This window comes from Erithacus rubecula (genome assembly GCF_903797595.1).
Source record: "Erithacus rubecula genome assembly, chromosome: 21".
In the NCBI taxonomy this organism is placed as follows: Eukaryota; Metazoa; Chordata; class Aves; order Passeriformes; family Muscicapidae; genus Erithacus; species Erithacus rubecula.
Window position 1 is genome coordinate 10,962,206 of NC_136673.1, and position 27,478 is coordinate 10,989,683.

Sequence of the window (27,478 nt, forward strand, 5' to 3'; positions counted from 1 at the left end):
TGTCACCAGAAGAATCCTGTCCTGGGATTGACAGGACAGAATTAGTGCAGAATGTTAATATTCCTCCTGTTCACATGCCAGCAATAAGTCTGAGAACGAGCTTCTCACAAGTGCAGTAGAATCCAGTCACTATGGCCTTTGGCTGCACAACTGATTCGCTGCCAAGGCTTCTGTTTTCTTTGGCACAACAATAAATGAGGATAGTGCAGGGGAAATGTGGAAGGAAACACCTTCAGTTTTTTTGTTCATGAAGCAGCTTTGTGCTGCTGAGGAGCTGAGCTTTGACAAAAAGCTAAAAGGCTTAAAATTGGAGACTAAAGAAAAAAAGGAAGAATATAAATTCAGTGATACTACCCAGGTCCTTCTGACCTGTGTTGCTTTGGCCTTGTGCCTTTGAACAAAGTGAATTTCGATCCTTTTATTATGACTGTGCTATGGATTGTAAAACTTCCAGGGTTCTGAGTTTCACCCAGAGAGCCACCTGACTGAGGCAAGAGAGATTTCTTAGAAAATTGAATACATATAAATGCTTACCAAAAATCTTCTGGTTTTGAAGCTGTACACAAGTCTTAGTGTAATCAGTTCTACAAATGGGAGTATGGGAGTCTGTGTGATACTTTTTTTGCCTTACGATTGGCTTCAGAATAATAATTCATTTCCTAGTGAGTTAAAGAAGAGAATAAACTTTCACTTTCTCAAACATGTCTTGTCTTTTAGCTAAGCCTGTTGATCCAACTGATTTCTATCTAGTTCCCCTTGGGATATGCAGTCTCCCCAAAGTGCGGCTTTACTGTCCTCAGCCTTTAAATCTGAAGTTCAGCTCTCACTAGTTAGCTCTCTCTGTCTCTTTGAGAACAAATGCTTGTTTCAGACCTCTATATCGTGTGTGAAATGACACAAACTAAATGATCTCAACAAAGCTCATCTGTTTTTCTGCAGAGGTCATTTTAATTGCTTATTTATTTTTACTTCCATAACAAACTGTTGGGTAATATCAGTCTCTGAGCTCCACAGCCTATTTCTGTTAAACGATGTGCTCCTCCAGCACAATAGAAGCTTATGGTTTCCCTTTGTGGTTCTTTGTTTCAAAGCTTGAACTGCTGGGTCCATAACCCACTTTGGTGTTTCTGCATGCTGGGACACTCCTGGCTTAAGTGGAGTGTTGTGGGAAGGCCACCACTGAGCCAGGGATTCTGTCCTTCACAATTGGAAGCCTTGGGCTTCCACTCAGAAACAGAGCTGGACACAGGAAGAGCCACATAGAACTGCAGGACTATGGACTTGGGACTTTAAACCACAGTGCAGGATATAATGGCCTATTTGCTTAAAGAAAATTCAGCAGATGGATGGGGCACAGTTACCATCTAATCCCTGAACTTTTGAAAGCTGAATTCTCATTACAGGTCTTGGAAAGTGGCAGTTTTGCAAGGTCCCTGGTGTTGGCTGATGGGACCCTTGTGTTTTGCAGGACTTTTGTGTAGCAGGATTTTCAGCGTCCCATGCCAAGCTCAGGTACAGCTCTATTTACTCCTCCAAAGTATACACCTTGTTTCCTGTTCCATACCAGTGTGATGCTGGCAGTGATGACAGATGAAGACAGGAAAGGTTTTTGCAATAACACATTTACAATTTTGTGGATTTTTCCAGCGCTTCAGGACTTGCCTCAGCTGTGCTCTTAGAAAAAGCCCTGCAAGAGAATTTAGCACCTGACTGGCAGTGCTACACTCTGGGGTATATTTAATAGGATCAATAAAACTGACATGATGGGGGTAGCCCCATGAATCTTGATTAAAGAGAAGGGGTTAAGATTCTTCTGACTTTGGGTGTGGGAAGAAAGACTTGGGTTCCCACCTTGGCTGCACTCATTGTGTCAGTAGATGATGATAGAACAAAATGAGCCTTTGTTCTACAACCTCACTGGTGCAGGCCTTCAGCACAGGGGCTGGTCTGGGTCACTCACTGCTTATATGCCATTTTCCTTGTGTGGCCCTGAAGTTCAACCAGGAGCAGCATTCCCCTGATGCTCAAGAGTGGTGTTTTGGGGCTCCTACCTTCAGCTCAGACAACACCACACAACAGGGTTTTCTTTTTACCTCCCATGCTTGCTTGCTGAAGGATTCAAAACAAAATGGATGTTGGTGACACTAGCGTCAGACTTCTGCCATAATTTTTTATAGCACTGCTCATCTGTCCTGGATGTCCATGTGTATTATCTCTTTGCCACAGGATCTGAAAGCCTTTCGTTTATCCTTCCATATCAATCAAACTGTGTGTATTCCTTTGGAATAATAACTATCTGTAAAAGGAAGATAAGAGCACAGTATAGTCCAGTAGAAGGGGTTTAAAAAATTAATCTCTCAGGAAGATCAGCAGACAACCAGGCCTCCTTTCTTTCCAAAGCACAAACCCCGCCCTAGTGACTGGGATCACTTGCAGTGACTTCCTAAAACACCTGCCCCTGAACTTCGCTGTGTTCATACACTGCTAGGCTGGTGATGACTGGATGCTTGCTTATGGGTGTGAAGAGTGCTGTTTGAAGGGCAGTAAAAGCAGGATGCAATCCTTGCTCTCTGCTTTTTTCCCATAATGTGTTGTTAATCCTGACTAATGGCTAGGGTATAGCAAATCTGAATTCAGGAAAGTTGGGGGCTCTGAGCCCAACAGAGGATGACTACTTCAGTAATGCCTGATATACCAGCAACAAACCCAAAGCCTGACTTGAGCAGGAGCAAAAAGACAGTGGCAATTTGAAGCAGGATCTATGGAGGTTTTCATTAGCATGAACAGAGTGGATTCAGGTCAAGCTGAGGATGTAGTGCCACTGGCAGTCTTGGAGCAACTTTTGCAGGGACTGGAGTTTGACTAATTGGGTCTTCCAAGTTGTCCTTCATTTACACGTATCTGAAATAACTGATCAGCGGGTCCATCTGTTCCTGCTCTCCTCAGCATGTCTGGCTGGAGGGAGCAGAAGCTTTGGTCTTTTGTTAAGAACAGGGCAGAAGTTGATAAGACAGATCTCAGCACCCAAATATTGTAAAACACCAGCAGTGGCTGTGCAAACAAGCCCTGCTGTGACCAGGGAGGGCCCAGCAGTGTGGGCACTGACACCAAGTATCACTGTGACTGTGCTGCACAAACACTGAAAACCTTTGGGGACTTGGGAAACCTCTCCACTGATAAAATCAACTGAGGCAGCCAGCTGATTACCAGGAATTAATATTTTGCCAGTTATACTAGTAATCATTGGTGCTTAGTCAGTTCCGTAGCACCCATTCATGTGTAAAGATCCACCTCGGAAGTTAAGAAGGAACCTTTTTTAATCTTCTTTGGTTACACTACCAAGCCATGAAAATATATCACACCCTTTAATAAACTTTTATATCACACACTTTAATTTACTTGTAATTGATTTTGAAAAGCTCTGAAGATGTCTCAGTGGAAGTGTGCTTTACTGGTCACCAAGACACAGCCCTTGAGTGACAGCAGTGCACACCAGAATTCCTTTGGGTAAATGTTCATTCAGCAACTGGAATCTCTTGGACAAGTTAAAACTAAAACACCCCCAACCCACAGCCCTGGCTAACAACTGATAGTCTGTTTTAGATAACTAGTGGAGCTCACCACAACCCTGTGTCAGTCATGATCATACCTCTGCTTTTCTACTAGCCCTCTAGTATTTCCTTTTTCTGTACAAATAATATATTTTCAACCTTAAGGTGCCTCATGCAACCATCCTGTTCAGGTCTGTGATGGTTCTTGGGCCTTCCAAGCAAACTTTTCATATTGCTGCCCTTTGTAACAGCTCGTTCTGAGCAGGCAAGCATGGAGCCCAGAAAGTGTGATTTTGGCTTCTGTCAGTGGCCTTTTGCGTTTCCTTTGATGCTCAATGAGGTGTAGGTGGGACATTTTGGAAAATGGAGTTCCCACCATCATGGCAGAGGAGAGAATAATGTCCCAGCTAGCCTAGAACCAGTGCAGCAGGTTGCTGTGTCCTGTGGCAGCTGCACCCAGGGACTGCAGGGACAGAGAAGCTCAGGGCTGGCTGCGTGCTGCAGCTCCTGCACCCTGTTCCTGCAGCCGCTCCATTCCTGCAGATTTCACCCAGCTGCTGATGATACTAGCTTCAAGCTTGCGCGCTTCCGTGACGGATGGGGGGTCAGCTGGGTTGCGTCCCCTGGGGAAAACACAGCAGTGTCAGTTACTGACAGTGGGTTTTTTCCTCCTGCACAGGCAGAGTCTGTGATTTTAAGGAAGGAGAATGACTGGTTTGTGCTTCACATTTACACCCTGGAAACCAAGCTGCAGTTATCTGATCTCCAGTGGGGAGATCTCTCTCTGGGGGGGGCTGAACCTGGATAAAAGGAGGCTCAGGGGGGACCTTCTCATTCTCTACAACTCTCTGATGGGAGATTGTAGCCAGGTAGGGGTATGGCTCTGCTCCCATGTAAAAAGGGACAGAACAAGAAGAAAAAGTCTCAAGCTGAAACAGATCTTTAGACCAGATAATTGGGAAAATCTTGTAATGGAAAGGGTTGTAAGGTATTGGAACAGACTGCCCAGAAGTGTTGAGTTCACCACCCCTACAAGCATTCAAAAATTGTGGATGTGCCACCTGAGAACATGGTTTAGTGGTGAACATGGTGGTGGTGTTGGGTTAATGGTTGGATTTCATGATCTTAGAAGTCTTTTCCAACCTCAACAACTCTATGATTCTGTGATTCTAAAATATCTCCTGGTTCATTGGGCTGTGACTTGCTGAGATCAAATACTCAGGCCATCAGGATTTTGCTAGCCAAACGAGAGCTAGGTACCTACCGGAGATCAAGGTGATGGGCACCTCCTTTAATGGTAAGTGCAATCAGTGAAGGGCTGAGGCTGCTGTTTATCTGGAAAGAAAAGGAGCAAAGACCAATTATCACCAAGTTACTGGGAGGAACTGGACTTGAGCTCCGAAAACTGGAATATGATCTGAGCAAGACTGAGGAAAAGCATGGGAAAACATCCTTGATATGGCTGGTATTCACAGCTAACAGTCTAAATGAACCAGATCACCTGTCCCAAATGAAGGGAGTGTTTTCTGCAAGGTGGGAACTTTCAGCTGATTCCAGCACAGGCAGTTGGAAGTTAGGTCTCCCCTTTGGGCCTATGAACCCTAAGCAGCCTGTTCTTCCTGGGACTCCAAGCCAGCCTAAAACACTGAGCTTCTGTATTTAATCAGGAGCTCAACTAACTCAAAATCTAGTCATAGGTAAGTTTTGTTTTTAAATTTTAGACTGGACACTGACAGCACTCTGAGGTTTTGTTGAATCTAAGCCAAAACACATCCTGGTTTGAGTCACTGCTCATAGTACCCAAGTGTGGTGGGACTGGAGACCAGGAGCACATGGTCAGCAGCACTTGAAACCATGTGTGAACACATAAACACACCAGGCTGTGGTTCAGACCCTGGGTGTAGGGTAAGGACACTTCACTAGTGAAGCCACATTTGTTCCATCAGTATTCCTGGCTGGTGGACACTATTCAATGTCTATAATTAGTGTCCCAAGATTACTCAGTGGTTCACCATGAAACAGCTGCTGACAGAAACTCAGATTAAAACTTGCCAGTGCTGCTCTGAAAGGGAGGGAGGGCGGTATGTAACCTGCAAAGGCTGTTCTGTGCTCAGGGTACAGGAGTGCACATGCTTACCCCGCCACCAGCCCATGGGTCCAAGTCTCCATTTGAAAAAATTATGTTGCTTGCACTTTTCAGGTCTGAAATTCAAAGAGTTCATAATTGAGAGGTCTCCTTCCTGCCCAGTTATCCAAATGTGTTTTCTACTGCTGCAAACATGGCCAAGAACAGAAAACATCGAAGACTGAACAAATTATTAGTAGCTTTTATGTTTTCCTTTTCTGTCCCGAAGAGATACAGAAAGGTCTGTTTGGCTCAAGTCAGCACAAGGCTGTGGCTTTCTGTCAGGACTCAGTGTGCTGTGCCGATCCTCATGGGGCTCAGCTGGACAGAGGGAAACAGGGAGACAGCTACAGGGTAACACAAAGGGACAAGCAATCAGCACAGCTCACCTTCTCCCCAAAAGTTTGTTTGCAGCCAGTGTGCTCGGGGCCTCACACGCCACTTGTTCCAACAGTATTGCTCACGCATGGCCTCTGTGAAGGGCATCTCAGGGAACATGTCAGTCACATTGTTACTATGAAATGTTAAGTTGATCTCCGTGCAAACCTAAGAGAAGCACAAGAGTCGTCATGGGGCAGGGGCACAGCCAGGACAGCAGCTGAAACCTGCTGGGGGCTCCAGCCTGTTACCTGGTAGTCCCAAGCCTCTGCATCTGAGCCGATGCCACAGCCCGTGGGGTCAGCACAGGACTGGTACAACTGGTATATGTCATAACACTGTGCCAAGCCAGAGGAGTTGTAGAACACCCCTGCCAGGTGGAAACACAGCATAAAACTAGTCAGTAACTCTGCTGTCTCACCCACCACCTCCCACATGAACTTCGTGGCCAAAACCAAGCCAAGGGCTGAGTCTGCAACGATGGGACAGAGCTCACAGAGCCTAGAACTGTGTAAGGTTACAATCCAGCTTTACGGCAAAGCTTTTACATGGGGCTGACAAATTCCTCCAGATGACACAAACTTGGTTATTGCTCCTAATTCAATGCAATATCGTCTTGTTTAGACAATTTCCTTTGTAATGGTTAAAAGCCTGGATAGCAGGCAAGGTTTCAGCTATGTCAGGTTCAGCAGGTCCCTGTGGCACCCTGCTCAGCTTACTCGTCTGATTTCCAAATAAGAAAACTCCTTCCAAGGTGTTCCATTCTGGTATTTTCTTCAGTTTCTTGTGAGGCTCTGATTGCTAAATGTAGATCAAAAATCTGGCACCCTGAGCCCTACAAAGTTCAAACAGATGTTGGAACACTAGTTTCCTTTCTTATAAACCAAGTAAACCTGATGTGATAGCAATATCACTTGAGATATGATGGGTAAGTGCTAGTCTGGTTCTCTGCAGATGGAGGAATGGATTCACATTAAGGAGACAGAGTATTATTGCCCTGGAAGCAATCTGTAGACAATGCTGTCACCATTCACCTCTGGCCAGTTCAGCATCACAGCCCATGGCACTACACTCTACCTGGCAGAAGGTGGGCTGATGCAGTACATGTAGAAAAAAGTGTTTTCCTGTATGATACAGAGGGGCAAGTATGGAGGAAAGCCAGTCCCCTGCCTGAAGTTCTAGGTGATCATTCCTCCTGTATGATTAAACTCCATCAAATGAATGCAGCTGGGGAGATGGGGAGAGGCACGAGGTGCTCCCTTGCAACTGGGAGGAAGAAATCCACTCTTGGTTTATTAATCTCAAACAAGACTCCCACTCTTCATCACAGAAGTACCATGCAAATACACCCAGTAGATGTGATAGTGTTTGCCAAGACATTAGTGTTTTAACAATGCTTCTAGCTGCCAGCCAAACATCTCTAGCAGTGATTAAGGATTGGTACATTTCTGACTTGGGGCACATATCATTTGGAAAAAAATTAAAAGAAGCTTCCAGTCATTCTAAGTTGCATTAAACCTGTAAGAATTCCTTATATATTTTTTCCTGTCATTCACAATGTGTTTTTTCTGAACAATGACCAAGGTAGAAGTAATTTTTAGTGAGTGACTTGAGAGATTTTTTGAGGAACTCTTCAAAAGTTCTTCAAATTCTATCTCTATTAATAATTTCCTTACAAATACTGCTGGCTGACAAAATAAGTACTCACAGAGATAAATGTATACGTGTGTATACACAATGTATTTAAGATTGCCTTGTCCCTGGATTAAGAGCACAGGACTTGTCCTCAACAAGGAGGCCATAAAACTTCCTTCAGCGAATGTACACTGAACCTGTGACTGCTAGAGCCAGAGTATGGGTAAACTTCTAGAAAAGAACTAAGTATCTCAGAAGTCCACATCTCATGGACAGACAACAGGCTATGGGGCTGCAGTGCCTGAGAAATATGACAAGAATAAGTTAGTAAAGGTGAGAGAATGAACCTATGGGCCACTATGAGATGTCCTGACAGACAAAATCAACAAGGGGCAAAATATCCCAGAGGGAGATCAGTCATACCAGCTCCCCTGTCACAGCAATGTGACAGATCTACTGATAAGATGCATCTAGAACTAGTGGTGGTACATAAAAGATCAAATTGATAATATTAACTCACCAACAAGAGCAGCCAAGCCTTCAACTGGGTCTTTGTGGGCAATAATTTGTTCGCAGCCGACCTGGGTGAGACACATTACAGGCAAATGACAGACAGAATCAGTTACTTTCTGGAAGGGCTATGCTGGGAGATTAATTAAAATTATCATTTACATATTTTATGGTTCAGCAGCTTTCCAAAGGCCTAATGCAACAGGTCTTGAAGTATTTAGCTTCCTCCCCTGTAGCAACAAAATTTTTAGAAGCAAGGAGACAGGACAAGGCAGACAGTTCCTTCACCAAATTAGGGAGCTGTGGAGGGGCACAGAGCAATTCCTCCTAGAATCAGAGTATTTTAATGCCCTTTTCAGGGAGTAGGGGGAATGTGCAGAATAATTACTTCCATCTTAGAGGTCATTAAACAGACCCTAGAAGGAAACTAGGTGCCCAATGGAGTCAGAGGCAGCATGTCCAGAGTTCCAGTGCAGCAGAGCCTGTGTGACCTCTTGCACAGTGTGCTCCAGGTAGGACCAGAACCCTAAATGCCACAAAGCCAGAGGCAAATGAAGTCCCATGGGCTTGATAACACACCAGAAGACATCAAGAATTGCAACAGCCTCTGGTGATCCAGTATCAAAGGTGATACCTTTCAAAAGCAGGTCTTTGTAAACACCTGAGAATTTGGCCCTTTTCCCACACTTTGCTATCTTTGATTCTCTTGAAAGTTCGCATGTTTTCCAGTCCCCAAAGCAGCAGAGTTTTTTTGCATTATGCCTGAAGTATGTCTGCTTCCTGGGCAGTACTTTAAAAAGAGCCTGATTTTCACATCTCCATCCGTACGCACCAAGAAAAATACATCTCTGAAAACATGTTGGGATGCGTACAACAAAACTACTTTTTTCTTTTTTAAAGCTACAAGTTTTTAGTATTTAAAAGCTGAAGTCAACAAGCTTGCACAGGTGTTTGTGTCTAAGGTAAAGGCAGAGCAGGATAGGAGTGACTCCAGCAAACCTCACAGCAGTCACTATCACAGAAAAGCTTCAATTATGTAGATTTACTGTCAAACTGGAAGAGCTGCAAAATCCACCACTGCTGACCATCACCAATGGTGTCTGCCTGACAGTGTCCTAAGCTCCAGTCACCCACTCACACCAATGTCCTCACCTTCACTGGATTGGCAGGAAGGTCACCCATGAAATCGGTTTTGTACGGATAGTCCATCATGGCCATCATGGTGAAGGCATTTCTAGCAAACCCAAACAGCTGGTAAACATCCTCCTTGTTAGAGACCTTATTGCATGTGGCCATTTTGTTGCTGATCTCATCATAGGCTGCAAAAGAAAGGAAAATAAAAGACACAAACTTCAACAGAGAAAAGTAACAACAAACTCCAGCATCTTGTTTCACTCAGGAGTAAGAGGATGCTGTAACACAAGATGAGGTTTTTAGTGGAAAGGACACATTACACCTGAATTTACACATGTGAACAGAACATTCAGGCACAGCCTCCCTGAGCAATATCACAACCTCATATGGACCACAGCCCATACTCTGCCTCTCAAGGAGCCACTGATACCTCCCTGGGGAGGCTGGAGGAATCAGCACCTGCCAAGTGCTGGAACTGGTCCCAGCTGGAAGAGTGAGCAGAGCAGCTTAGTATAGCCTGTCCTTGCCAGTGCCCTGACGGCTGCTCCAGCTCATGCCTGCAGGTCCCTTCCCTGGCAGGGTTGCTGTGCAAGAAGTCAGGCTCCCCCTGGCAAGCTCTCATACAGGAGAGCAGAGACACATACAGGACCCAGTGAGATTCAAAAGCTGGAAAAACTGCAGGGGAAAAAACCAAAAAACTAAAAAAAGTTTTTTAAGAAGAAAACAAAAAACCCACCACCACCACCCCACTCTCAACCAAAAAAAAAAAAAAACACCCACAGAAAAAAAAGAAGCAAAAAACCCCCTAAACAACAGCAACAACATAAAACCCCAAACCAAACCAAACAAACAAAAAAAAAAAAAAAAAAAAACAAAAACCAAAACAAACCCCCCCCCCAAAAAAAACCAACCCAAAACCAAAACAAACCAAACAAAAAAAACAAACAAAAAACCCAAAAAAACCAAAAGCAGCAACAAGCAGCTTCTTGGGAAGAGTCTGCCTCTGCAGTAAGAACAGTTAGATGAGAACAGTCCTCACAAAAGACTCTCAAGACACCTTTAAACATCAGTGGGATGCAGAGGTCAGTTGGAGTCATTCCTTCAAGATGCACCTGTACACCTTTGCTTTTCTGCTGTGGAAAGCTGTTCCCTTCATTTTCATTCTCCACATTTTGGAGACACAGTTCCTGTCCTCATCCTACTCTACAGCTGACCACTCAAAGCATGGCTGCTTTTCCTTGGAAACACAGCCTGGGGCCTGACTGTGGATACACACTCAAGGGCTCAAGTTTTAAATATGACCACCTTACCCCCAGCTGCAGGAAGCATGGCCCTAGACAGAGATGGAAGAACTTCACTAGTTAACAGTAACATTCTTCCTGCTGTGACCCAAAGCCAAAATGGTGTTTTGATCCCTGGGCTCCTCTGGCAGTTCCATGACCAACAGCAACTGGAGGCACTCAGCTCCTGACAGACAGCATCACAGAGACTCATCACCAAAGCTCAAGACAGACCCAGAAGCTACCACATTTGTCCGAACATCAGGCACAGCTTCTAGGAGATGCTGCATCAGCCCATGGCATCTGGTCCAGCCTACTTAGGAGCCATTGCAGAGGTCTTCACCAGTCAGTCCTAACTGTCCAAGAGTGGAGATAGAAGGGACTTGGATGATTGTTTCACGACCTAGACTGTCCTCCAGCCTGTCCAGATCTGTCCAGTGAGCTAAGCCATACAGCTGCCATATCTACCAGAATGTGGATACTGAGGACAAGTATCTGGTGAAACATATGGCTTTACTAGCATAAAATAATATGCAAGTGTTTTTCACCCACAAGTGTTTTTTCACTTTGGTGCAGAAAAAATGGTATCATTAACACTGTGCAAAGCTTTGCAGAGTTACTTATGTTTCTGTGTTAGTTACCAATTTTAGTGCTAACTGAAATTGTTAATAAAAGAAAAAAATCCACTGTGCAAGCAAAAAGAAGAAGCCATGTGGCCACCTGCATTGATTTATCTGAACAACTAGCTGAGTAAAGCTATATCAACTTTTTTCCCCTGTGGCTGGGAATACTGGCTGACCTTGGGAGCTATCTGCAGGGCTCTCTTCTTACCTCCACTCAGGCACAGGTCCTTGATCTGCTGAAAGGCTTTACGGACAGCTGTGACACAGTCTAGGCTGGACTTCTGAAAATCCTGAAGGGACAGAAAAGATATGAGATGACAGTTTCCCACAGGAGATACTTGAAGAGGCTGCAGTGGAAAGAACTGCCAGAAGGACCAGAAGATGACAGGGGTTATTGGCCCGCTGGTCAGCACCTCATTTGCATTTCCAGGAGCATTGACACCAGTGCTTCTGCCTTGTCTTTCAGACAAGCATGTCAGCATGTCTCTGCAGAAGCCAACACTGCACAGCTCAGGCCAAGCAGCAGCTGTGTCACCAGGTCTGGCTGGAATGAGCCATCAGACAGACTACTGCCCTTCATGGAGCATCAAGCTGAACACGAAGCAACAGGAGAGTATGAAGCATGCCTAAGAGAGGGGGGCAGGCCGCAAGGGTCATAAGGGTTTAGTTGTTTTTAAACACAGAGCAGAGTCCTTGAATCTGTACTTTGTCTGTGAGAAGGAGCCATGGGAGAAGTCAGTTATGCATTAGGAATACAAGACCAAGATTTTCTTTTCTTCTTAAGCCTGCTAATGGCCTGCCAAATGACCGTGTCCTTTTTTCTTGAGAAAACCATTACTGATGCTAAAAAAGCACTTTAAGTTAGGTTTGAGGAGCTTATGGTGGATCAAGTTGTTTCTGTGATTGAAGGCCCTAGGAATCCAAGCTCTTTCTCCTTTCTCAAGTTCTAAAATAGATTAGATCTGCTGGGAACCAGTGTTTTGTAACATGAATTATTAGGGCTCTTCTGAGGTCTCTTTACCCTGCTAGAGCAAGGTAAGTAACCAAAAATCACTAGCTAGGCATATTTCTTGTAAAGACCCACCTCAACTAAAAATTAGAATTGGGACCTTTCTTTTCTCCTAATTCTGCCTTAGTCTGATAATTATGTTTAAAGAAATCACTGTGGAGTTTTTCCACATTTCACCTGGACATCCCTTTAGGAGTTCCAAATATCCTTCTCAATGTGCTTATTAATCTTCACTTACTAACTGGAGTGTGAGGTCAATGACAGAGGAGTAGGTCTGCTCTGGGTCCTGTGATGGCTGAGCTCTCCTCTAGGCACTGCTGGGCTGCTGCCAAGCACTACTTGGTATGAGGACCTTTTTAAGCTCATCCCCAAACCTTTACAGACCAGAAACAGTTCAGCTTAGCAGAGGTAGGAGAAATTGCAGCCATTCCATGTGCCTTCATTAGGAATAACAGCTTTCATGGGTGTTCTCAGCAAGAACAATTCAGATTTCAGATGCATAAATTGCAAATCGGAGCGACCTCCACACTGAAGATGGAAGGAAGTACTTTGAAATCACATAGTGCATGCTTAAGAGGTCAGCCCAGAGCTTGGCTTACTACTGCAGAGAAAATAGATTTATAAATTACTTGGAAATCTTTTTCATGTGAAAAGGTTAAAGTCTTAAATTTGAGAGTGTGTAATGTAAATTATGTAAAAATGTAAAATGTTAAAAATGTAAATTTGTGTGTGTGTAAACTCACAGTCTATTCACAGCTGAAGCAAGACAGGGATGCTGAAAGGAAGTTAGCTTTAACCAGGGAAGAATTCCCACTGCAGGGCCTGTTAGCTGACTAAATTGAAAGGAATAAGATGAATATGTCTTTACAAACAGACTGTGAATCTGCTTATAGATAGGGCCAGGGACTTATAAATAGGGAAGTAACAGAAGAAACTATCAGCTCTAAAGAATGCTACCAATTGACATGGACTGCTGCTCAGCCAAGGCCATGTTAAATTCCTGAACTTAGAGAAAAAGAATAAAGGCTTAAGAGAATTCTGAATAGTGTTTTGCTATATAAAAGGAAAAAAAAAAAAAAAAAAAAAAAAAAGAGGGGTGCACAGCAGAGGGGGATATAGAGTAGGTAATTTGGAAAGTCTGTACCTTCCAAGTACCTCAGCCAATGGGGAAAAGAAGTGGGTGATGCATTTGGGAAATTAGGATAAAAAGGGGCTGTGCCCTCCAACCATTTAAAAGACCCTATGGGAAATGCCCCTTGGCCTCTCCCTTTATTTGAATAAAATTATAGGACTCCTCTGTCTCCTTTTTGGACAGAAACCTCTGGCACTGTGAATTTCTCCACACAAAATAGTATTACATTTTTTGTTTGAAAATATGTAACTCTAAGACAAGATGTCTATTATTCTTTTAAGCACTCAGGAGTTTCAAATGTCCTTATTTTTATATAACAGTCTCTTTATATTTCCTGGTAAAGCTATCTGTTGTATAAGTCTCTGCACAGAAACAAGTCATTCATGTATATAAATAAGAACAAAGAGACCAGAAGTTACATACACAGGTGTAGTCCTTGAAGTGGAGAATAACAGCAAAGTAACACAAGAATGACAAGAATATGTCAACAAAGATGAATCACCTGCAGATCAGAGGGACGGGGGAGAAGAATGCTAAGGTGGCCCAAAGCCACATAAGCCAACCTAAGACTAAGCAGCAAGGTAAAGATCACCCCGAGACATCTCATGTGCTAATGTGAGACTACCCTAGTATGAGCTGAGCTGAGCACTGACTGGAGCATGTGCAGAAAAGCACTGAGTAAGTTGACCAGTGAACAATTTCTGTGTAACTTCTTTGTTGTAACTTGTATAAAAGCCTGCAAACTTCCTAAAGAGAAGTGCAAGCTTAATGAACTATAGCCTAGCAATAATTCTGGGCACAAAAGCATGAAAGGTCTCAGCTCTGTGTGCTCATTGGCTTCTGCACCAGGCACAGACCAGTAGTTCATATAAAGCCACCCGTGTCACCCAGATCTAGAAATTCATGTCAAAAAAGAGGCAGAACAGACAACATCACAAGATCTCAGTACAACCGGGTAGTACGTCTGTATAAGATAAATGTAAGTCAGTTCTAACACCCACTTTTCACAGCCTTAAATTGCAAAACCCACATTTAAATTTTAGTTTAAGTGATCCCAGAACACCTTGTACATTTTCAGTTACAAAATGAACATTTTCAAGTTCTTCACTGAACTGCAAGAACCTTGGACTGGGCTCCTCTGGCAATTCCATGACCAACAGCAATTGGAAGGCACACAGTTCCTGACACACAGCATCACACAGACTCATCACCAAAGCTGGGAATCATTGGTACTAATACAGCATTTTGGGAGAGGATATGAAAAATAAATTATCCAAAAGGGGTTCAGCCAGGCACAAGGAAAAAATTTCAAGCTGTAATACAGTCAAACCACTAGAAATGGGAAAGTCAATGCTTAGTGGTATTAAAGGTACTGGTACAGAGTTGTGCTGCTTGGAGCAGTACCTTTGAACCCTGAGCTGCCTCAGCTATGGCAGTGCTCAGCCATCCTGCAGCTACTGCTTTCCCTTTCAGGTTGCCATTTAATTTCACTCCCTACTTAGCAGTGATGCTGTGAAGACAGGTATCTACTTAAACACCTGGAAAAGAAAAAAGAAATGGCATTCTTAAAGGAAGAAAATATTGCTCCTGAAAAGAAATGTTACTTACTGCTGTGACATCTCTGAAGAACTGGGTGGGGTCTCCAAGCCCAGCCACAGACAGCAGAGGAGCACTGGCAGCTAATGCTCCAGTCACAACATTTGGGTATTTCATCCTCAGGTAAGCGCTCAGCATTCCTCCATAGCTACCAAGAAGAAACAAGTTATTTCCTTTAACAGACAACTTATACTGTAATAACTCAGAAGTTCAGGCCAACATTTACAGGCTCACCTAACCCAATGTAAAAATAAGCACATGGATATCTGTGATGCTTCATTTTCATGCATGCTCCATGATATGCATGATGTTCATGGATATGTGTGATGCTTTGTGCCTCATCCTCATGTTGATCCAGTTATGGCCAATGAGCAGCATACAGTACACTTACTGGTCTTTCCCCAAATGCTCACATCAGCTCTGCTGGGAACACAGCAGCTCAGTCTTCTTCTGTAGACAAATGCAAATCCTGCCTCAATATTTCACTTTGCACCATCCTAAGCATGTCCCAACAGCTTCATAGCAGAGCAAAGCAGGGTTTGAGTGAAGCACTCACTGTACATTTTGCATACAGAATGACAAAAAGTAGATAAAACTAGTCAGAACTTTTCCAGACTTCTGGCAAAGGGTGCCCCTGAACATGGCAGAATAGGCAGCCCTCTTTGACTCCTGGAAAGTGGAGACTATCCTCCCTGGGCACCCCAAATAACAGCTGCATAGTTTATCAGCACAGATGAAGTTAACTAAAAGTTAAGTAATTCCACAAGAAAAGTCTACCTTGGTAGTTTCAGTGCCAGGGCCACAATCTATACATGAATCAAGGGCTGCTACATAAGACCCAATATGACAGAAGTAATTCATTTGCTGATGGCTGCAGAGTTCCTCTGAGGTCATTGGGATGGCAAATGACATCCCTAAAACACAGATCAAACCTGGTCTAACTCCAAGCTTAAAAGCAGTCAATCTCCCTCCCCCACCACCTCAAGTGGTTCAGTAAATACCATTTCCACAATACTCCCATGTAAAGCAATTTTCATTTCTCTAGCCCTGGTCCTGAAGACAGGCATTATTTGAAACCTGCTCCAAGTAATTTCAGATGATTTGGCACAGTTATAAGCACCAGAAGCAGTCTGTTTTTACTTTCCTGGGGAAATACTTGGCTTCTCCAGCACTGCTATATTTTAGCGTTCTTCATTTGAGTTTAGTGTGCTCAGGGCTGCTGCAGACTGACCCCTCAATTACATGCAGAGAGCTGAAGTCTAATGTGCAACCAGCTAGGATGTTTTGCAGTATTCCTCTCCCATCTTCCTATCCCAGTACAGCTTCTGGGTCTTCCTACCCTAGCTACTGTCCTGCTAGTCACAGTATAAACCCCCACAAGATCAACAGTTGAGTCACCACACCACAGCCAGCTGAAACTTAATGATAACTATTATGTCAATGCTTTTTAGCTCACTGCAATTCAAAGCCCTGTACTTCTGGAAGACTTATGGAGGGAAGCAGCACTCTACTACAAGAGAGGGGATCCATCAAGAAACAAGGACATCACATCCACCCTCCTGCACTGTGAGCACTCTGAGAAAAGACTGCTGCACAGAACCAAAGAGCAGCAGAGCAGAATTATGAAAAGGCCTACAAATGAAAATGGCTGGTTGCTGTTAAAGAGGTGGTGTTTAATAAAAAGCTGTATGGCCCCTTGAAATATTTTACCAATTATTAGTTTTCTGTATTTCCAATGTAAAATGTTCTGATCCTGCAGGAGGAATTTCTCATTTTCACAGAATCATAGAATATGCTGAGCTGAAAGAGACCCACCATGATCCCTGAGTTTAACTCACAGTGCCTGTGCCTAGAATGTCATCCAAACACTTGAACTCAAACAGCCTTGGTGTATGACCACTTCCCTGGGAAGCCTGTTCCAGTGCTCAACCACTCTCTGGGTGAAAAACATTTTCTTGATATCCAATCTAAACCTCCCTTGACATGGACCCATGCTGTTTCCTTGAGTCCTGTCACTGGTTGTGAGTGAAGAGATCAGTGCTTCACAGCTCCACAGCACAGCTCCACAGTGCTCACAGAAGGCAGTGAGGTCTTCCCTCAGTCTCCTCCAGGCTGAACAAACCAAGTAATCTTAGTCACTCCTCACAAGGTCTCCTCTTCAGACCCTTCCCCATCTTCATGGTCCTCCTTTGGATACTCTCCAATCGCTTAATGTCTTTTTTACATTGTGGTGCCCAAAACAGGGTAAGGCCACCCAGTGCAGAGCACAGCGGGATAATCGCCACTCTGACCCAGCCAGCGATGCTGGGCCTGATGCCCACTAGGATATGGTTGGCTCTCCTGGCTGCCAGGGCACTATTGACTAACATCCAATATGCTATTGGACCCCCAGGTCCCTTCCCACAGCTGCTCTCCAGCCTCTCATTCCCCACTCCATACACACAGCCAGACTGCCCCATCCTAGATGAAGAACCCAGCACTTGCCATTGGAAAACTTCATAGGGTTGGTGGATTGTCCATCTCTCTGATTTATTGAGGTCTCTCTGCCTTCAAGGGAGTCAATAGCTCTTCCCAGTTTAGTATTGTTGGCAAACTGACTTAGTATTCCTTCATCCAGACCGCTAACAAAGCTGTAGAAGAGCTAAGGGCAAAGGATGGAGCCCTGCAGAACCCCACTAGTGACTGGACAACAACCTGGCATTACCCCAAACACTGTAACTCTTTGTGCTCACCACAAGCCATTTGCTCACCTATCATATGCTGGATATTTTGCCCAGAAAAATCTTTGGGAGAGATAGCATCAGAAGGTTTGTTGAAGTCCAAAATAATGACATTTACTGGCTCTCCTAGATCAACCAGGTGGGTTACCTCATCATAGAAATCAGGTTCCACATGAAGGACTTTGCCCTCTGGAAGCTGGCTTTGACTGCATTGCTCTCCAGATGGTTTTTCAATATCTCCCAGAATAAAAGTTGCCATGATCTTCCCAGATTTTAACGGCACTGAAATGAAACTTACAGGCCTGTAGTTTGCAGGGTCCTCTTTCCTCCCATTCTTGAAAACTGGGACAATGTTTGGCAGCTTCCAGTCAGCTGAGATCTCTGCAGATTCCCAAGACTAGCCAAAAATCATCAAGACACATTTTGCAATGACATCAACAGCTCTTTGCAGATTCTCAAATGAATCCCAACAGGCCCCATATATTTGTAGGGATCCAAATGGAGCAGCAGATCCTGCATGTGTTCAGGGTCAACAGGGAGTTTGCATCCATGGTCCTCCAGCTCAAGGCACTGGGACCCCTTTGGTCTCTCAACTGTGGTGAGGACAGAGGCAAAGAGTGCAATAAACACCTCTGCCTTATTTCTGTCCCTGTTTGTGAGGTAACCATCCTTATCCTGGAACAGGCCAATGCAATGTTATTTCTATGTTGCCTTTTGCCATTAATGTATTCAAAAAACTCTTTTTATCGTTCTACACAGTTTGGCAGCTTCAATTCCAATTAAGTTTTAATCAAATGAATTTTCTCCCTATAGAGGGGAGCAGTACCTCAGTATTCCTCTCATGTCACCTGACCTTGCTTCCACTGGGCATACAATCTCCTTTTTCACCTTATTTCCAAGAGAAGATCCCTGTTCAGCCAAGCTGGCCTTCTGCCTCATCTGCCTGACTTTTGACATTTGGTAATTGCTATTCCTGTGCCCTTAAAAGAGTATATCTAAAATGTAACCAACACTGATGGACTCCATCACCTACAAAAACATTTTCCCAGGTGACTTTACTCAATAATTCCCTGAGCAACATGAAGTCTGCTGAAGTCTCTCCTCATGGCCAGAGTTGAGGATTTGCTGGCACTTTTCCTCCTGTCAACAGAGTTTTTAAACATGATGGCTTCATGGTTGCAGTGGCCAAAACAGCCACCAATCTCCACTTAGCTCACAAAATCCTCTCTGTTGACAACTAGTAGATCAAGAAGGGTATCTTTCAGATTCTGCTCCTTTAAGAACTGTGCCATAAAGTTGTCATCTGGGTTTTTCAGGGAATCTTCTGGCTTAGATTGTACCACCTGTGTGATTCTCCCAGTTGATTTCTGGCAAGCTGAAGTTCCCCAAAAGAAGGACACAGGAAGTTGACTGGAAAGCATCCTTAGATCCTCAAAAGAAAAATTTGTTGGTGTCATCGTCCTGTCTGGGACATCCAAAGATTACTCCCACAGTGAAATATGCATTATTTATTTATCCCTAGATTCCTACCCAGAGGCTTTCAACTGTGCCATTGCCAATTGTGAGCTCCAGACATTCTATCCTTTCCACTACATACAATGCCATCTTCTCATCTCTTCTGCCCTATCCCTCCTGAAGGGCCTGGTAACCATACAACAGAGCACTCCAGTTACATGACTTATCCTATCAGACTTATTCTTTTGCTATGGTGCCAAATCTCTGGGCTTGGACCAAAGCTTTGAGCTCCTCTTGCCTGCTCCTCATGCTGCATGTATTAGTGCTGAAACATTACAAGTGAGGTTCACTGTAGCAAACACTTCGTGAAGCAGACTGAAGGACCCCATTAGTGCTTGTTTCCTCAGGTTTTGGCATACCATCCCATTGCCCATCACTGGCAAGCCTGATATTTTCTCATGACCTTTTCCAAGCTATTGTTTTTTTTTTTTCTGCAGTTATGGATGATTCAGATATTGAAGCTTAGAAACATCCAGTCAGGGATGCTTATCCAAAGCAACCACAAACGGAGACTAATTCCTGATGGGAAAGAGTGGGATCTGGTCATGAGCTCATGGCACAGGCATATCTGCTCTCTAAAGGATAGCTTAAAGCTCTGCATTGAGACTTCCCTGAGAGCAAAAGAGATCTATGGCAGTGTAACTTTGGCTGGGAAAGGATGCAGAGAAGGGAAGGAGCCCACACAGCCCTTACCTGCCTCCGAAAGCGATGACAGGGCAGTCTGCAGCACCAAACTGCTGCTTAAGCTCAGTAATGAGCACTGCATAGTCAGCAAGGGCTTGTTCAATCGTGAGCAGAGCAGTCTTCTTCAGCTGTGTTGACTCAAGCCCAAAGGGAAGAGACTTCCCATAGTACCTCTGAAATGAAAGAGATACACTGTGGCAATGGTGGTCTGTATCTTCTCTGCTTTCACCATAGAGCTGGGCTAAGGGAGCACTAATACGAAGAGATAACAGAGTGAGGTGTCCTCTAATTTGTCCATAACTGAGGAAGTGTCTTATCTCCTGCACCCAATAAATAGATGTCTTAGGTTGCAATGCAGGATGTGACCAAAAGTATGAATTCTATCACCATCTCTTAAAACCAGGTGGGGCAGTGATCCTTAACTCCATGAGAGATATGGTCTGCTAATGGGTCATCTGTTAAACCATCTGGGGCAATCATCTTTATCTTTTCCACAACCCATCCTTCCTCCAGGAGATATCTCCTGTTAATGGCCATTGAGTCCCAGTGCATGGCTGATAAAATTACATCATCCCACTGGGAGATGCTCCAGCCAGGGGAGGAGCCAAGCCTTTCCTACCTAGATAAAAACTGAGATTTGGAACACCAAAGCAGCCTTTTCCCCCCCACTGGATTCCAGAAGAAAATGGATCATCCCTGGACCTTCAGAGGAAAACTGCACCCTTCTACAGGACCATTGCTTCAGCTGAACCACATCTGTCACTGCAGGAGGACTGCAGCCACCATTTAATGGGACTGCTACCAACACCATGACTGACAGAGTATCAGATTGCATTCGGACTCTGTTAGTGTTTTGGGTTTGTTCTTTGTAATACTGTATTTCTATTTTAATTTTTCCTAGTAAAGAACTGTTATTCCTATTCCCGTATCTTTGCTTGAGAGCCCCTTAATTTCAAAATTATAATAATTTGGAGGGAGGGGGTTTACATACTCCAAAAAAAGGCCCCTGCCTTTCTTAGAAGACACCTGTCTTTCAAACCAAGACAACAGACACCTTCAGGACAGATCATAGGGTGGATGGCCACTACATGACAGCTGCCTCAGTGGGTGCTAAAGTGGGTTCTCAGCATGGGTAACTCTCCTGAGGTCCCCAAACAAAACAGAACATGCCTAAGATGATAGATAACAGATTTAATAGAGTAGTGTGGGAAAGGTTGGCTTGGAATGTTGCAGGGTAGAGAGATTAAATATTATCCAAAGTATCTCTCTACTCTAATATGGAATTTAAGGCTTGTAGAAATTACTTACAAAAGCCAACCATTTGTGGCATAGGCTGTACTGAAACACCAGTCCTGGAGTGCTGGGAGGTAGAGTAAAGAAGATCAGCTGTCATGGGGAGAAAGTTTACAGTGGGGCTGACTCAGCTCCATGGCAAGAAATGGTACCACTATTCCAGACCTGCAGAAAGCTAATTTGGTAACACTGAACAGAACAGGGCTATAAAGAATGCATAATGACTAAAAAACTCACATGTTCAGCAAAAATGACAAGTGCTTGTTGTTCCTCTGCTAATTCAAATATGAAGTCAGAGTTCTGAGCAAAAGTCCAGATGTCACCTTCATTGCCGGTATAGAAAAATATAGGTCCAAATCCTTTCTTCCAGAACTTTGCTGAGGCAGTTGAAAGAAAGAAATTAAAAATGAAAACCCACCAAAAAACACGTGAGATCCCCAAAAAACAATAAAAAATATGTGCATGAAATGAGTCGACTTTTGGTGGCTTTGGGCAGGAACTTAACAAGGAAGAACTCTGTGAACAAGCTGATTCCCGAGACACAAAGGTGTTATAAAGTCCAGGCTCCAGAAATCTCTCATTTGGGTGGGGGGAAATAAGAGCTTCCATGAGATCAGTACATGGTCTGAATATTTCACTTTTGTCTGAAAAATACCTAAAATCTTAAGCTCTACAAGTCCTTTGCAGACAGCTGCCCCCAGAAGAGCGATTTCACATTTATATACCCTTTTTAGCCCAACTCACTCCAAAATACTTGCACAGCTCAATTTTCACACAAAACTGACATTAGGGAATTGCCTGCATCTTTCTGATGCTCCTGCTGGGATATATAAAGTTGTAAATCCCGTATCATAGGATGGTTTGAATTGGGAGGGGATCTTCAAAGACCATCCAGTCCAAGCCCCCAGTCACAGGCAGAGACACCTCCAACTAGACCAGGTTGCTCCAAGTCCCATGCAATCTGGCCTTGAACACTTCCAGGGATGAGGCAGCCACAGCTTGTCTGGACAGCCTGTGCCAGGTCTTCTCCATCCTCACAGGGAAGAATTTCTTCCTTATGCCCAATCCAAACTCACTGTCAACTTCAAACCATTGCCCCTTGTCCTATCATTGCTGGATTTGGTAAAAAGTCATTCCCCCTTTTTTTCACAAACCTTCTTTAAATACTGAAAGGCCACAATAAGGTCTGCCCAGAGCATTCTCTTCTCCAGGCTGAACAAACCCACTCTCCCAGCCTGTCTCCAGAGCAGAGGAGTTTCAGCTATCACGAGATAAGGGAAAGCTTCAGACAAGCCATGCCTTAGCCTCAAATTTTGGCAACATCTTAAATTTAAGAATCACTCTGGCTCACAGTTCTAATGGCAACAAATCAGATCCACTTATAAAAATGAATTATTTCTTAGACAAGAGGTAACAGACAAAAGATCTTAATCAGAACTACTCATTACACACTATAAAATGAAAGAACTACTAGTCAATAACAGTAAACCATAAAACAGTGCACTGTTTCCCATCTTGTGGGAATAGAACTAGAGAGCAGAACTCGAGAACTACTCAGTTTGACACGACAAACATGGATGTGTTAGCCATAGTAGGCCACAAGCCTTGGCAAGAGGAAGCGAGATTTTAAAGAAGGAACGTACAAGATAAAGTGCTTGGTGCAAGGTGCTTAGCATGCAGTTTTGTGGGGAATCACAAAATCGCAAAGTACTACATGTACCTAGTTAGCTTAAAGCGAGGCATAGATTAAGCAATGTTACTTAGTTATGAGTAAGCAATATAGCTTGGTTACGCGACTATTATTGGTGCACTATTTTTGGCAATAGCTGAAAAAGTATATAAACTTTGCTTTGTGTATCAATAAACGGCTTCACAGCTTAATGCAAGCACATCATGAAGACCACCGTCAGTATCTACATTAACACTAGCAAAAGAAATAGTACTGATTAGGAGACAAATGTAATTTACCATCAAAATGGCGATATCGTACACAGATTCCTCCACTCAGCTCCTGGGGAGAAACTGTGAAGTAGATATCCCTGCTCATGGGAGAAACTCCACACATTTCCAGAAAATATATATATATTTTAGCAGATTTCTGCTTTGTGAAAGTTTGTGGTGGCTTTTATAGTTGTAAAGTGAACAGCTATCAGTCAGTCAAAATCCATCTTATCTTGTCGATCTCACTTTAACAATAAAATATCTATTGGCAGACGGGAAACACCAGACCAGTGTTAACCCCATGGCCCAAAAAAACTCACAACACAGCTTGTCCTGTTTGAGTTATCTGATTGGCTAAAAAACAACAGATAAGCTCCTGGGGAGGGTGAAGCGCTCTGCTGTATCAGCTCTCAGATCATCTCTGGGGCTTCCTCTGGACTCCCTCCAGCCGCCCCACGCCCTTTTTGTGTTGATGTCCCTAGGTCTGGAGGCAGTTCTCCTGGCGGGGTCTCATCTGAGCAGAGTAGAAGGACAGAATCCCCTGAAATACCTGCTGCCCACACTGTGGGGCAGAGCCCAGGATATGCTGGTATCTGCTACATATGTAACACACATGCATATGTATGTGCATATATCTATAGGATGATGATAGATGATGATGTGCTTCATCTTCAGATCACTTTATAACTGAAGGCAAATTGAGTCTGGCAGGACAAGCTGAGCCGTAATGCCAACACTGGATTATGTAACAAACAGCTGCTCTAATGCTTGCTGACTTTAACAAACATTTGATTTTAGCTTAGTCATAAATTGCACAAGAATTAAGAGGGATAATAAATAGTTTTCTTCAATGATAAACTTCAGACCACCAGTTAAGTGTTGACTTCAACACATCATCCAAAGAGACCCTGCACAGCAGTTGCCCCATGGATGTTGTTGTCACATGAGGCTGTTCCCAGGATCAGAGAGAGGCCCATGTTTAATTCTTGGCATTCTCAGCACAGAATTGCCAAAGCCAGACTTGGTTTGGAATGGGATTTGAAGCCTCTCATTAGTGAAACTGCTCCTCTTCATTAACAAAGAGGCCAACTGACTCTCTATGCTGCATTTGCTTGGGGTATTGTGTAGGTAACTGGAGTGCTCAGTGTTCTCTTTCCTATGGCTCTTCTGATATGCTTCATGGCGCCTGGAGTAAACAACCATCACAGGAGCCAAAATCAAACCAGATGACTCATTAGAAAGGTATCTATTTTTAGATTGAAATCCTGGGGAACTGCCAGCTAAACTCAAAAGTATCAGATTCCCTGTTGTGAAATTAGTCTTCATTTTCTTACTGATAAACTGAAGTCTCATACTGCACAAAAAAAGCAGTAGAGGGAAATGGAATTACAGGAATTTTGAGTAAGAAACTCTCTATAAACCAGCAGAACTGCAATGTTAATATTTTGCTCCTCACAAGTATTATTCAGCTCTGCCCAGGACTCACAGATAAAACATAACACTTTAACAGAAATCAAATAGAAGTTGCACAATGCTTTAAACCATGTAATTCAAACATTCTGTTCAAAATGGGCCACTTAACTAATGAAAACACAACCTTGGATACGCTCTCAAAATTTACCGCTACGTCCATATCTTTGGGCTGAACTGGTCCATGAGATCAATCCTGGTTTCCTTAATCCTGAATTCATATCTGGAGAAACTTGGCAAAGGTGCTGAACAAGCTGCAGAACAACAGGCAATGTGAAGGTGAGCTGCAGCATCTGAAGACCCCAATGCATCTGGGAGGCAGCAACAGGTGGGCACCAAGTTAGACAGTGCTCACGTCTGTTGCTACTCCCATGTCCACCTTTGCTCTCTCCCTGAAAATTGTTCCCCAATTCCTCTGAATAGGCAGGGTTGAAAAACATGTGACATTGGTTATAGAAATTGCTGTCTTTTAGTCATGTGCTGTTTAAAAGGGCCTTCTCACTGTTACTGTCAGTGACATAAAAGGAAGATGCAGTTGGCTCCTTGCTCACAGCGCTCATTGTTTGGCATGGATTAAGCTATCTACAGTTGCACAATTTTAAATAATGAAAAACACTGACCCAAGAGGATTTACCTTCACTCCTAAAAATGACTGGCGCAGAGTGCAACATTTCAGTCTCTATCTGTTTTTCCTGATGCGTTCAGAGCACTGAATTAGATGCACTTTTAAGAGATGCTGGTGTCAACTGAAGACACACACAAAGCCAGCTCCGGTGCAAGTCTAACACAGCTATTGCTTCTAGTCTACTCTTGCTCCAGGGAGGCCAGTCTCCACAATCCCCTCTGCACCACACAGCCAGAACAGAAGGCAAGGAGTGAATTCCAGACTGGTTTATGCTGGAAAGGACCTTATAGCTCATTCAGTTCCACCCCTCTGGCTTGAGCAGGGACACATTCCAGTACCCCAGGTTTCTCCAAACCCTGTCCAACCTGGCCTTGGACACTTCCAGGGATGGGGCAACTACAGTTTTTCTGGGTACCCCATGCCAGGGCCTTCCCACCTGCACAGGGAATAATTCCTTCCTAATTTGCAACCTAAGCCTACTCTCCTTCAATTTAAATAGTACATGCCTTGGTAAAGAGTAGACGAAAAGGAAAAGGAGAGAATGATATAGACAATGCTAGGCTTGTATAGGGTTGGCCCTTTGCTAACATTGATTCTTGGTTCCCCAGTGCACTAATTCCCGCTCTACCTCAGAACAGAGGCAGTTAAAGCTTAAGCATAAAGGAATCCAGCCCAAAGCCACAGCACCCACGGTACCTACCCGACACCAGGTACCGCTGTGGGAAGGTCTCATTGCCGCAGGTTTCAAAGCTGAAGTGGTCCCGCACCTGCGGGAAGAGTCGCTCCTCCAGGCCGGGCCGCACAACCCGGGCAGCTGGAGGGGCATCATCAGTACAGGAGAAACCCACAAACAGGCGTTGTCACCCAGTACGGTACAACCCAGTCTGGGAACCGGGGCTCGGGGAGCTCGGAGCGCCCTCCCGGCGCTCCCCAGGCTGGCTGAGGGCTCCGGCCCAGCGAGGCTAGCTTGGGGTCCTTCCTGGGGCCTGGAAAAGCTAGCTGAGGGCCCTGTCCATAGAGGAGGGCCGGGGCTCTGGTCGCGGAAGGAGGTCAGGCAGAGGGGCCTGGCCCGAGAAGCAGGAGGGACAGGCGGAAAGATCTGGCCCGAAACACCCACCGGGAGCGGCGCAGGCAGGAGGCGGCGGCGGCAGCAGCAGTGGCAGGAGCGGTAGGAGGAGCAGAAGCGGCCCCATAGCAGCCACTTCACCTGCACCACACAGCGAGCGGTGTCCGGCGGGCGCCGGTCACGTGACCCATCGCTCGGGATCACGTGGTGAGCCACCGTCCCCTCACGTGACCAGGCGAGCGCCACGTCCGCCGAACGTCCGTAATGGCGGCAGTGTCGGGATGGACCAGGCCAGGTTGTTGCCTCCCGAGCCTGGTGCGGGTGCGGGTGGCAGCGCCAGTGTGTACCGCAGAGGCTAAAAGGGCAACAGATGGGGGAAGCTAGCTCTGTAATTTGTATCTCTGGCAGAGGCTACCTGGCCACTCCATCCTGTGTCTGTTTAGGTCAGAGCTAGGAGAAGAGGGCACCCCCTCCTCGATCAGGTGTTTATTGTGGTTCCCTCTCAGGCCAAAGGTTCGTGCCGTTGCATAAAAAGCAGGACCAAGGATCTGGGCCAGCTGAAAGATTCTACTGTTGAATTAATTTTCTCAGGGATTGGTCTTCGGGTCTGGTTCACAAGAGCCTGTGCCAACCCAGGAGGAGGCAGGAGCTGAAGCCTACAAGCAACATCTGGATTTCTTCAGGGTTGCAGAATTGGTGTAGCCCAGGAGAACACTGTGGCACAGGTCCCTTGTTTTGATCTGCTCCAACGCTGAGCTAAGGGTCACCTCATAGACTGACTCAGTGAGGGTGGCTTTATTCAGTGCTGAGTACTTGGGGCATCACTCCTAACACGTACACCCAGCACTTTTACACAGCACAATATATGACTAAATTTTATGCATATTCATTACATTCCTTGGGATAGGAGTGGTTATAGAAATTACTTCTCGGAAGTCATTAATATTGCGAGAAACTACTCTCACTTTTAGAATTTCAAAGGTTTATTAAAGCTTAACAAAAATGCAACAAAAGACTGAATAAGGAGAAAAAAAATCAGTGCTGGAAGTGCAAGACTAAACTACCCTGTGCTCCCCTACAAAATGGATGCTTTGACTTTTATGTTCCTAGGCCCTCCAAAAATCTTGTTGGTTAACTCTTTTGTTGTGGAGACTACTTTCTTACATCTTGATTGGAGGTCAGGTGTAGTAC

At 44.5% G+C, this 27,478-nt stretch overlaps 1 protein-coding gene and 1 long non-coding RNA gene across 4 annotated transcripts; one reads left to right on the forward strand and one right to left on the reverse strand.

Annotated features, from left to right (window-relative positions):
- Window positions 1-3,346: 3,346 nt before the first annotated feature.
- On the reverse strand, window positions 3,347-26,463 carry DPP7 (dipeptidyl peptidase 7). Of its 3 annotated transcripts, none has more exons than XM_079324551.1 (12): window positions 25,922-26,463; window positions 21,423-21,562; window positions 19,902-20,065; window positions 14,986-15,121; window positions 11,445-11,526; window positions 9,352-9,518; window positions 8,210-8,270; window positions 6,306-6,424; window positions 6,066-6,222; window positions 5,689-5,753; window positions 4,816-4,886; window positions 3,347-4,174 (listed from the first exon to the last, which is right to left on the reverse strand). In XM_079324551.1, the coding sequence occupies exons 4-12, from the start codon at window positions 15,109-15,111 to the stop codon at window positions 4,033-4,035; spliced, it is 990 nt and encodes a 329-aa protein (XP_079180677.1). In that variant the 5' UTR covers window positions 15,112-15,121; window positions 19,902-20,065; window positions 21,423-21,562; window positions 25,922-26,463; the 3' UTR covers window positions 3,347-4,032. The 3 variants fall into 3 exon arrangements, with proteins under 3 accessions (XP_079180677.1, XP_079180679.1, XP_079180678.1); XM_079324553.1 differs by having other exon boundaries at window positions 6,066-6,162; window positions 25,922-26,207; XM_079324552.1 differs by lacking the exons at window positions 11,445-11,526; window positions 14,986-15,121; window positions 19,902-20,065; window positions 21,423-21,562; window positions 25,922-26,463 and adding an exon at window positions 10,644-11,298.
- LOC306811141 lies at window positions 11,538-14,948 on the forward strand. The gene is made up of 2 exons (XR_013776610.1): window positions 11,538-12,938; window positions 12,991-14,948. It is a non-coding gene; the product is annotated as an uncharacterized lncRNA (long non-coding RNA).
- Window positions 26,464-27,478: the final 1,015 nt, after the last annotated feature.

What these genes read in the sequence shown, in the direction of transcription:
- DPP7 (XM_079324551.1), bottom strand. Translation starts at nt 15,111, where the DNA reads ATGCTGAGCGCTTACCTGAGGATGAAATACCCAAATGTTGTGACTGGA. An exon ending in TTCCTGCCAATCCAGTGAAG is followed by an intron (nt 8,271 to 9,351) that starts GTGAGGACATTG and finishes TGTCTCACCCAG; the next exon opens with GTCGGCTGCGAACAAATTAT. An exon ending in GCCCATCACCTTGATCTCCG is followed by an intron (nt 4,175 to 4,815) that starts GTAGGTACCTAG and finishes TGTTTTCCCCAG; the next exon opens with GGGACGCAACCCAGCTGACC.